The sequence below is a fragment of the Parus major genome, chromosome 1 (genome assembly GCF_001522545.3).
Source record: "Parus major isolate Abel chromosome 1, Parus_major1.1, whole genome shotgun sequence".
NCBI lineage: Eukaryota > Metazoa > Chordata > Aves > Passeriformes > Paridae > Parus > Parus major.
In genome coordinates this window covers 72912173-72924806 of record NC_031768.1, presented here as the reverse complement: position 1 = coordinate 72924806, position 12634 = coordinate 72912173, and the positions used below count along the sequence as shown (strand labels likewise).

The 12634-nt window shown below is 35.7% G+C and overlaps 1 protein-coding gene across 1 annotated transcript in view; it reads right to left on the bottom strand.

Annotated features, from left to right (window-relative positions):
* Positions 1 to 12634, bottom strand: part of CWF19L2 (CWF19 like cell cycle control factor 2) — a 61725-nt gene that overhangs the window by 17517 nt on the left and 31574 nt on the right. The window contains exons 11-12 of the mRNA XM_015640786.1: positions 3702 to 3827; positions 2362 to 2499 (exon numbers count right to left, since the gene is read on the bottom strand). Coding sequence (XP_015496272.1) covers positions 2362 to 2499; positions 3702 to 3827 — 264 coding nt within the window. The remainder of the gene's footprint in view (positions 1 to 2361; positions 2500 to 3701; positions 3828 to 12634) is intronic.

The following is a 12634-nucleotide window of genomic DNA, read 5'->3' as shown; positions in this document are numbered from 1 at the left end:
CCCTAGGCAATTCACAGAGATTAGATGAATGAAATTATTGAACAGAATTTAAGGGACAAGATATCCCTTCTCCCATACTAGGTAGGTTATAATTTGTAGACTTGCAGCAGTTTCCTCCTACCATTCTTCTGCAATACAACAGATTAATTTTTGTGGATAATTTTTTCATTTCTCAAATGCAGGCAGAAAGAGAAAGTAATTTGTATGTGTCAAATTTGTGTACTATGTTATCAAACTAAAACTGGCAAAGGAGATCTGTTTGCTAGACTTCCTGCTGGAATAAAACACCTTGCTGAAACCACTGGGGAGAGAAGCAAGAATTTTGAAGACTAACTTACTGAGCCCCACATCATAATGCAGATACTCCATGTAGTATAGGCTTACAAAGTACATAAATAAGCATGTAGAATATCTGAGATCACACTTAAATTTTTCAGACTGCTGCCAGCACTTCAGTGGTAACACTGATCTTGTGCTGTGAATAAGAATGCATTCTATAGACATGGAAGGACTTTTGGGACATTCTACAGACATGGAAACCTCAGGGAGGCCTAGGAATCAGTTTCTTAACCTAAGATCAGGAAACAACCACCATCTGGGGAGGACCATCACATTTTGTGGTGACAGGATCTAGGAATCACCTGCACAGAACCTACCAAAAGCATTTTAGATCTTAACAAAAACTGGCATCTGAGATGCTTTTATGAGCCAAACAAAAATAGCTTCAAAACATAAATATGACATTGCATAGGACTGAAGGACTACAGTACCATGAATTAAAACATGGATATTGCAACAGCAATGGCCTTGACAAAGTATCTACTCTGTGCATATGCTCCTATATACTTAGCTAGTAAATAAATAGTATGGCTTAATCTTAAAAGGTTAGTCAAGAAACTTGTTCTAATAAAATAATGTGATGTAGTACGTCTTTGCCTAATAACAAAAAAGAAACACATTACATAGCATCTGGTCCAAAGCTCACTGAAGTTAGCACGAATTCAGAGCCTTCCAAAACTAAAATGAAGTATTTGCACAGGCTAGGAAACACAATTTATTCTTGTAACACTGTTAATAAATTCTATCCTTCAAAAAAACCAAATAAAAACAAAACAAGGAAACAAAACCATTTTTAAAAAAAAAAAAAAGGGAAAAGCTTTTAGAATGAAACATACTAAACCCAGTTGCATTCTCACTTAGTGTGACCATTTTATGTTGCAAAATCAACCTCCAGGAATGGCTAAAATGTACGGGGGAAAGCTCCTAGAACTGACTCTTCTGCTTCATTTGCAGCTCTCAGCATTTACTGTGCAAATCCTGAGCCAAAACATATCTACACTTCCCTGTTTAATATTTAACAATGAAGCTGTATTTCACTAAGTTGCTATATCTTTTTTTTTGCTCCCACTCACAATTAAGGCCTCCACTGCATTTCATGCTCTACAACACAAGTTCTACAATTACCTTCTTCACTGAAAATAATCTCAAACCACTCCTTCATGTTAAACTCTGTTCTGTGACCACTTCCCATATGAGAAACAAAAATAGTTGTATTCTATTAAACTTTTATGCTAATTGTTCTAGTCTAGCAGCTGCCCTCCCCTATCCACCCACCCACTCCCCCCAAGCTGAAGAAATTTTGTTTACTTAGGTTTTCTTCAAAGGGCCACCACTCTGTGCCCCTGATTACAGGATATGCTTTAACAGCTTGGGCAGAATTCAAGATATAGGTGCACCATGGGCTCACTACGTCCTTTAAAATGTTCCTAAATTCTCCCTTTTCATAACCTCCAAAATTCTGGTTCTCCTTTTAATTACACCAGCACTGAGACGATGTTTGCAGACTCACAGTGACTCTCAAATCAAGCATCAACAGCCTCTTGTATATGTACAGTCATTGCCTCACTCAGCTTCAAGATTACCAACATTTTGCCTTCATTAACCCTGCCTTTAATCTGAATTTATAGCATCAATACCTATGATGGGATCTCTTCCTTTTTATTTGAGAGTTCTATAGCATAGTCTCCTGTGTCTGAACTAGACATTTTAATGCCTTTCAGATGGTATTTAAAATAGGACAGACGACTCACACCACTAAAATATGCACGTCTCTCCAGGGACTCTCTAAAGTGGATCTTAAGAATCAGCTCAGATGTTTCACAATGCTAGAAAAATCCCTGCTTTGCAGCTGGAAGTTCTACAATTTACAATGGTCCCTATTTTTGACAGTCCTGCATAATTAGGTAACAATAAACAATTCTCATATTCCTCCAGGCCTTCCCTTTACTCAGGCCTCATGTCCTCTCTGATATTTCTAATAATAATATGCCTAATTAAAAAGTCATGCACACAACACCTTACCTTTGATGCCATACGCATGAACAGTGAGTTTTGATCTTCTGCTGTTCTCATCTTCTCATTTTTGACCAAATCCTTCAGGTTCATTCTATCATCATCCTGAAAATACCTTACTCTCTCTTTATCTACATGAGTAGGCATCTGAAAGCAAACACATTAAAAATAAATATTAACCTAATGAGAAAGATCAGATAAAAAATTCAGACCCTAACAATTTCAAAAAGTTTAAGGAATCATGAACTAAGCTAAGCAGACCCGAAACAAGTGGGCTAACAGCTCCATTCTATCTAAGGAGAAAAACATCTTTCTTCAATTGCATCACTATTTCCAAATAAAAATATAGCCTCTTCCCAAAGTCACTGTGTTCTTAACATCCTCAAGGTATCAGAGCTACAACATTACCACTCAGGAAATATAGACAGTACTTCACTGAAACAGTTAATTAGCCCAGAAAAATGAAATATTCTAGAAAGACATTTTCATTATTGACAATTCTAAAGCTTTTGTAGACATTACTGAAACACAGTAATCAAAGACAGTACTGAAAATTTGTGTGAATATGGTACCTCCGGGACATGTTGCCATCTTAGAGATGTCCCTTAGGATAGGACTAAACTAAATTCTGAAGGAGTACAGGGAGTGGTCATTAACATAAAGCATGACAGCATTTTCTAAAATGAAAACACCAGGACAATGACAACAAATTCCTCACCCTCTCGTGTCCTTCACTTCTCCATAGCAGCGTTGTAAACTGATCAGTCCTAACAATCAAGAATGCTTGCTAGAATTATGAGGCAGTGTCACCTCCTGTTACCTCAAAAAGATCAAAGTGCTACTATATTTACTGTTGGAAGCAATTATCCGAAGAATAAAACACTGCTCCAGCTTCCAAGCTGGAAGCTTATTGCTCCCCAAAGCACTTTGTTACAAAGACTAGGTCCTAATTTTTATCATAAGTAGCCACATTTTTTAATAGAAATGAAGTGAAACTAGCCTCTGAGACCTGAGTATCTCAGTGAAATCTTAATTCTGAAATATTCATCTCTGCTACTCTTTGTTATTTACATAACTGTATGTAATATAAACTAAGAGACTGTGATAACTTTTTCTTGAACGTGCATTTAAGTAAGCCCTAAAGTGGTCCCTTGGGAAATGCAATCTGAAAATAAACTGAATATATGCTTAATAAGTATGTACTCAAATACTTAATTATAATTATCTCCTAAAAGGAGCTTTTTTAACTACCTACTGACATTCTGATAAGGTACTCATTAATAATGGCATCATAAAACTACAAAATTGTTAAAGAATTGCAGTCCAATACTCAGATTTGTAAAACTTACCATCTGCGGCTTTCTTCGTCCTCCTTTTGGCTCCAGTGGCTCTGCTGGTCCCATCACAGGCCATGCCCTTCCACTTCCATCTGTTCTGACAAGGACCACTTGTTCATCTTCTTGACGGCTTGAAGCCTATGTCAGGTTTTAAGACATATTTTCAAACAGATGGTACAGACAAGCCAAAAGAAATAGCTAAGAAAATCCACATTAAATAAATGTTTAAAATCCTGAAGACTAAGTAACAGATTCTTTACGTTTTGTGTGTTCAGTTTAATTCAAAATAGACAGTTTCACCTTAAAGAGGTATTCTTTTCACATTCAAAAAGAAAAAGGGATTAAAAATACATTCAATTAGTTAAATGCAGAGCTTGTCTTTCCAAAAGAACCAAGTTCGTATTCTTGTTTTTTTCACATAAAGCTTTCTATCTCCAAAAGACACACAGTGCTTCTGGAAGAGCTAAACAGATAATACTGAATTAATATACACCACTATCATTATAATGCTGTATTCATGAAAAACATCTGAAAAGCTACAGGCCATTACCACTTGTTTTGTGGACTGGGGGTGTGGAGAACGGCCATCCTCACCTCAGTCCCCCAAAAAGGTACAGAACCTGTCTTCATGTAAAGTCCTTTATAGGGCCCCCACTTCATAGGGCTGTTCTCAAATGAAGATATATTATATATATATATACACGGGGGGTGGGAGTGAAGGCAGAAATTCTTCACCAGAAAGTATTTCACTTTCTAAAATATAAAGAATTACTTAAAAAAAAATTAAAAGCCTGTGAGCTTCCTGATTATACTCCAAAGATGTTTAGGTAAATCAGTTGATTAAATTAGAGCACATAATGGGGTCACTACTTAATCAGATGATATTAGGACAGCCTTTGTCAAATCTCATAAACAACTTCATTAATCTCCATTTCAAGCTATTTTCTACCAAACTGCTTTCCACCTGCCATCCTTGCCTAAGGAAAGCTTGTCCCAGAAACCCAAATAAAGTCTGGAATATCTGTAGATACTGAAGTACAGTTCAACACCTTAATTACATTTTTCCAAGGAAAGTCATACGAAGGTAGAAGTTATGGACCAAAAAGCTGCCTGGGTAAACCAGAGTTCTCTCTTCTGTAACATCAAAGGCAAATCTCATTTTGCAAAGTAAACCAAGATGTCCAGCACCACTTTGGCTCCAATAACAAAACTGATATTCTCAGAGAGTACAAGAGGACTTATTTCCAGCACTGGCCATATACATGTTATCTGTGTGTAATCTGCACCTCACGTGTTACTTTTTCACAAAGTAAGGGCTTTTGTCCCTTTTGGGAGGGGAGAAAAGGTGATTCATCCCATTAGGAAAGAAAGGCTGGGTGCATTCACCCCACACATGTCATGTGATAAAAAGGAGCACATACACAACTGAGTGAGATACAAGCAAGCAGACTGGGGGGAGCATGTTTTCAGGTCATCACTGTGGCATAAAACCTTATTCAGCACAGATATGAAAAGCAAAGATGAAGTTAACATCAGTAACCATGTATCACAGGAAACTTCTCAAATGCCACAATTCCTTTAAAACTTGGGTAACTTTACAAGTTTGGAGGTTGAACACATAACCATAGATACTGCAGTGAAAACTCAAAAATCCAGAGCATTGCTAATTAGTCTGAAATGATACAGACCTTTGTAGAGGAAAAACACCCACCTCGTTCTAAACTCACCATACCCACATGACCAAGTAGAGATACAAAGCTCTACCAAGAGGACTAGTCAAATACACATAGCAGATCCTTTACAGTTTTCAGTGAATAATTTACCAAGTAACCCCTTCTGAAGGGTCCTGTTTATATGAAATCCTCAGCCAAGAGCATCTTTCCAATCATTCAGCTCCTTTTACCCAGTGCCTGTATAGAGTCTCCAAAAGGATGCTAATTTCAGGTCTCTCCTTCCCCACACCTTTGTGTTACTGAGACAAGAAAAAGGATGAACTTTTCCATTCCGAATCTCTAAACTTTAACCTCACTGTAAGCATGACTTTTAGGAAATACAAATCACTAAAACCAATAGTCATTACAACAGCAGTGCTTCAACAACTGCAAAGAGCAGTAAATACCAGATTCTTGTATAAACTTAAAAACATTTAGTTATTTTAAAAACATGCATCCCAAAATTTGTCTTCACTAAAATTCTTAATACAGACATTTCAAAAATTATGTCATTGATGTGTAGGCTGTTATTTCCCCAAAAGTTAATGGCATTCACAAGGTGCTCTATGTGTCAGGCCTTCTTTGCCTTTGAAGAAGGGCTCTAAAATGTTAGATCCAAGCAACATTTGCTTGTGAATTGAGAATTTGTGTTTCTTTTTTTCCAATACACTAACTTACAAGCAGCAGAAGAGTATCTTCTGGATCTGAACCATGGAACGAGTTAGGACAGAGACAGGGAATGGAGAGGGGAGAAACAGATATAATACATACTGAATTCTTTGAGTTAGAACCCTACAGCAGGCAAGGTTTCATCTGCTTGATGAGGGTTTGAGGTTTTTTCTCCCTAATCTCCAAGAGTCCTGAGTCCTGACACAAAGCATGCAATACAGACTGTAACGTATTTAGATTGAATATTCCAGAGGGAAAAATAAAGGCAAGAAATTATAGTAATTTTTAGCTTTAAAATACAAAGTACAAAAAAATAGAAGTGGTCCTTCAAAGAGAGATTAAAAGAAGCAGATAAAAGGATAAAATAATTATGGACAGTATGAAGACTAATGTGAAGTTATGTTAAAGACTAACAGCAAATGCACACTAGGAACCAAAATTAATCTGATGGATGCAGGCCAAACATGATTACTCAGAAGATTAAAGATGTTATTAGAGGTAAAGACTTCAGAACTCAAAACCCTATCTAAATAGAACTAACTTAAAAATACAGCATAACGGGAACTTAATTGTATTAACACAAAAGATTGATTTTTAGGAGAATCTTACTAACAATAATTAGTAAAGCTATTTCTAAACACATCAGAAGCAAAAAGATTTCTGGTAGAAAAAGATGCTCAAGTGGTAACAACATTATGAGAAGGTGACATTTGAATAATATATTAATTAACTGTATTTTATTCAACAACACTTTTTGAAGGAAAAAAGAAAAAAGAACTAGAACAAACTTTAGAAATCATCTTTAAACTGAAATATCAGTAAAAAGAGTTTTTAAAGTAAGCTGCCATGAAGTAATGATTTTCCCAAGAGCTTCCAAAAAAGAATTCCAATATATAATGTACACATATTTCAGCATACACTATATCCCTTAAACAGGACACAGTATAAAAATAATGGGAAGCAGCCTATAAAATAAATAGCTTTACAATGCGCCAGTGGCTGATCATGGGAGTTCTGGGACAATGTATCTAACATTTGTAATGGACAAGTTCACCCAAGTATAATAAAAACCAGACTTCGTATACACTTGAACAATTACACCATACTGAGAAAGAGCCTTTGCAGGAAAAATCCATAACTCACACAAGTAATACTTTTTCAAAGGAGTGTGGGTATCAATCTAACTGCAAGAGTTACTTAATGTTCTCTTTTTATCTACTGATATTTTCTTTACACTTGCATTCCCATGGCTGTATGACACGGTATATGGTAACACAGTGCGTAATTGTGATATAATAAATACTCATGAATTATTATGATCAGATAAATAATATTTCTATTAAGTCCAACATAAGTTTAAAAATATATATTAAAGTACTTTTAATGTACCTACTGTTAAATGTTAAAATTGAAACTGGAAAAGAGGCTCGGTCACTCTGCCTGAATCTTGTGCTGATTGCTAAACAAACAATATAATTTCATCTGAAATGAATAAAAATAGTATCTATTTCCAAAATGAGAGAGGAATTATTTGTTGCCATTAATTAAGGAACATGAATTTTTTTACTTCAGGCCAATTAAATATGCAAAGTACACAGTTGTTCTCATCAAATGTACAAACTGCTATACAGCAATTCACATGCAACTGAACAAAACAAGCAGATGAGTCTGGTTTTGAAAGATAAAAGCTTTAAATTAAATACATAAATAAATAAGATGAAGATGTGAAAAAGATTTTTGAACTCTCCAGATATTATCCTTGTTCCATAATCCAGCAGGAGGAGCTGGAAATCTTCTGCCACAGCAGGTGCACAGCTTAATTTGAGGAACAGACACTAGAGCAGGTGAACAAATGGAGTAATCAGGCCAAGCATCTGAGATAAGATCCACCCAATTAGAACTGCTTTTCAATGCTAATAGCTAAAAGGAATAAAGTATATTTTAATAGTCAGTGTATTGTGAGGTAGGGAACAACAAAAGCTAGAAAAAAACCCAATTTTTTTTTAATTACTGAGCCAACAAAAAGTTGGATGCTGCATGATTTGAAATCTTTCTGCAAATGTTTACTGAGAGCTACATTCAAGTGGTACAAGCACAGTGTAATGAAAGAGTAACAAAGGAATAGTCTTCAGCAAAGAACAAGCCTCTACAACCAAATTCTAGCTTTGTCAAATCAGATGCTGCATTAAGCATGCCACGTGTTTCCTTTCCCCTACAGTCTCTGGAAAATGAAAATACTTTGAATATTGCCTTATTCCTCTATGGGAAAACTCTGTCCTTATGTTATAGTATCAGTAAGTGTGTAAAAGATATCTAGCACTTCTCAGAGTGCTGGACTGAGATATTTCTTCCATCCACTGTCTCCTGTTCTCTTCCACTGCTCCTCCTCCCATTCCATTTACCCTTCTCTTAGGGTCTCACGTTGCATTCCCACAAATCACCAGTTACCAGGATAATGAGTAAATCCCATGCAAAAAGAGCATTTGCCTCCTTCAGTGCTGGCTATTCCCAGGGGCACCATGTCTCATATTCAGAAGTCCTTTTATTCCCAACTTGGAGTCCCCAGGTAACAGATTTCAAAGCATCCAAGCTCCCCTTCAGGCTCTGACATTTGTTTGAATAATGGCAGTGTAACCTTCAATGCAGTACTTATAAAAATCAGTATATTAACCATTCTCTATAGTGAGACTGAAGTTTGCATCTCAAAGGAAGATGAAATTAAAATGGTCAGAGGTCTGTAACAGCTGTCCACTGTATACATGTTGAATCTTTGATCTGGGTCTCTTAAAGCAGATAAAAGGTAAGACTAAGAGATTTGTCAGCATGAGGAAGGAAAGAAATAGCAAACTTCTAAAAACTAGGTTAAAAATTAAGTATTTCAAGAAAGACTTTATAAATATATTAATGAGTCACTATTACACATTCAAAAGGTGCTAACACAGTAATGGGATTTTTAGAAGGTTTCACAAGATCAGAAAGTTGGACTTCCATAATTAGGCCCTTGAGTTTAACAGTGAAGAGAGCATTAGAAAATCTAATGCAGGCTGCAACACAGAGGTGAACTATTCTACAGAAGAGCATCTATATCACGTAGTGCATCATTTCTGTGTAAAGCAGGAGACTAAAAAAAACCCCAGAACTCCAAACCATGGAAAAGGATTAGGTTTCTATCCTTTCTTTCTGCCAGTAAGTGAGTGACAGTGGTTAATAACACAGTATGTAAAAAACTTCATTTATTCTTATTGATATAAAGTCAGTTGCCCCTTAAAATTCAGCAGTTCTTTGTTCTTATATTACAAAAAGTTTGTTTTGGCTAAACTGTTTATTACTCAGAATAAGCAGATTATTAATCCTTATTAATCTCCTCTTTACAATGAATGCCTCTGATCAGCCCTGCATGCAGAAATCCTTCTATTTCTGCTCAATACTTATTTTCTTAAAGCATCTTTAAGATAGGGTGATCAGAATATCATCTCTTGAGTAGAATGGCCACACACATAAATATGAAGTGAAATTCAGTAAGACTCATACACTGCCAGCCTGTGGAAGTAAAACTGGAACTAGTAACATATAACTTACAGAAGCTTGTAATGTGTCTGTCCAGTGATACACCTAGAAATGGGAAAAACTATAGCAATTAAGCCTAACTTTAAAATAATACTGCATATCAGGAAGCCATATAGCCTTGAAAACACAACTTTAAAGAAAGCTCTAAATATTCAGGTTGATACTCTAAATTGTTAGCTACACTTTGAAATTTAGTCACTTAGCCACATCAATCAGCCACTCATTGATGTGTAGGCATGAGATGTAATAAAATTTGTAAAAAATTTAATGACTAGATGGCTTGTTTTTAAGCAAGAACAGCTGACAAAAACATATATACTCAGACCATAAAAAAGCGAAGTATTGCATCATGTTGGTTCTTAAGTCTACAGATTTCTATTTTATCTTATCAACTGATTTAACACAGTGAAAGGGTAAATATAGAAGTAAAAATATGTAGAAATGTAATATGGTGTTGGGAGAAAAAGCCAGAAATGGCCAGAAATTGTCAATTACAAGTGCTGCATGGTACTTAGATATGGTTTTTCTTTCTGTTGTTAAAGCAAACTTGGAAGTTTTTGTATTCTCAGTTTGAACTCCAAGAAGTTTTAGCCATTCTGCCCTTTTTTACTTTCTACATGTACTGAAATTGTAAGATATTTTACATTGTTTAGTTACTGATACAATTTCTCCAACATGTTTTATTGCAAAAGCCAATTTCCTATAAATTACAGTCAGGAAGATAAACCTCTTTGTCTTACTATGTCTTTGTCTTAAATAATTGCGTAATTCTCTCTTACAGACATCAACAAGAATGTTCAGGAAATATACTAATCAATAACAGCATACACCTATTATTTTTTAAAAATATGCACTAATGATATGAAAGCTATTCTGCAGAAGTACACCCTCTTCATTATTCCGCATTACATTTAGAGCTAGTCAAGTCTGTATGGAAAACACAAACTTTTGCTGGAGAAAGAATGGCATAGCCATCTTGCAGACAAGATTCAAGTGTGATGGAACAGCAGGAATCAGGAATTATGATGAGCTGAAAACATCTGAGAGTAAACAGGCCATGAGCCATCTGTTGCTGTATCTCCCCACCATCTGAGGTTCCAAATAAAATCTCGGATTTTTACTGTGCATTTAGTGAGGATCATTAATCCCCAGCCTTCTAGTTTTTATACAACTGTCACAGCTATACTTTCCTGCAAAGCAATTTTAAATAATTTTTAAAGGATTCTTGATATTTGGTGAGTCTACAAGCATTCCTACAGCTGTATTTAGGTTCTGAATTGGTTAAGTCAGAATGAAAGTTATGAAAACATATTCTAGGTAAATTCTGACAACCAAATATTTTCATTGCAGAAAAATATCTGTGTTTATACTCTCAATTCCCAAACCTAAAATTAAACAACCTGGCACACCTGCAATTTTGAATGTTAATTTTCAGGGTGATTTGGATTTTACTTTCTTTTTGTTTGTTTAGCATTGGTTTGGTTTCTTTTCAAATAAAAAAACCCCACACATCAGAAGCATTATTTTCCTTCTTTCTTTCACTTCCTACTCTGAAGTACTAATCACTGTCTAAATTTTACATGCATACACACACACTCAAACACACATATACACATACACACACCACCTTACTTTGAGATAACTGTCTCCTTCTCCAAGGAATCACTGTCATTTTTAAGCTATTTGTGAACAGCTCAATCTTGAAAATGAATGAAAAATAAACATACCTTCTTGTTTTCCCCATTATCATTACTGGAACCAATTGAACATTATTTCAGGTTTGTTCCACATCTGATTCCTCTCAGTTACTTACTCCTAACACCACATGGTTCACTTGTCTCAGGATAGGGACTGTGCTGAAACTCATTTCTCTGGATAAAGATCCAGCATGTTCCATCCTGTCTCTCCTAACGCAGAAGTATATACAATGGGATGCAATGGATGCAATTTTAGAGAATCAGAGAATATTAAGGGCTTGGAAGGAGCCTTGAAGATCATCTAGTCCCAATCCCCTGCCATAGGCAGGACCTCCCACTAGATGAGATTGCTCAAGGCCTTGTCCAACCTTGCCTTGAACACTGCCAGGACTGGGGCATCCACGGCCATCCTGAGCAACCTGTTCCAGTACTTTAGCCACTCTCTTAGTAAAAAAATATTCTTCCTAATATCTAACCTAAATTTCACCTCTTTCAATTGCACCCTTGTCCTATCACTACAGTTCCTAGCAAAGAGTCCCTCTCTGGCTTCTCTGTAGGCCCCCTTCAGACAAACACAATTTGATATTTAAGCCAAGTTGTTTTATTCAGTTTCTTTTCTAAAAAACAGTCTTAGTTCTTCAAAAATAATTTTAAAAATATTATTTATATTGAACTAGTTTCCCTAGAATTCTCCCTCAGTCTGGAGTCTAATGAATCTTGGGAATACAAACTAAACATCAGACAATACATCAAAATTTGCATTCAGATAGGAGGTGTTGGAAACATAATCAACCTTATTATTTATACTCAAGAAGAATAATTAAATAAAAATAGCAGAAGCACTTAAAGTACATGGAGCTCTGAATATTATGAATGTTTTCACTAAAAGATGAGCCCCATTTATACCATAAAACTCACTAAATTAACTTTTCCCTGCACTCTAAATCTTCTCCACCTGAGATGCACAAGCAATGGCCTGGAGTCTGTTATTCTTACAGATGCAATACGTAGCCTAGAAAAGGTTTTCTCCTTTAAAGCAGCATCATGTCAGCCACTGTAAAATGAAATGCTGTGTCTGCCAAAATTCAAGTCTTACTCTACAGATATCTGCTATGCCCATGAGGCTTTACAGAAGCACTGAATACTCTTCAGTAGAAAAACACTCATACTAAACCAAAGGCTGAAGGACTTCCCCAGAAAATTCAGTTATTCAAAAGAAGATTTTCTCTGATTAAATAATTCATATTTTCCCTACATATTCTCAAATGCATAACAGAAAGCCTATAGCTGCTTCTATTTT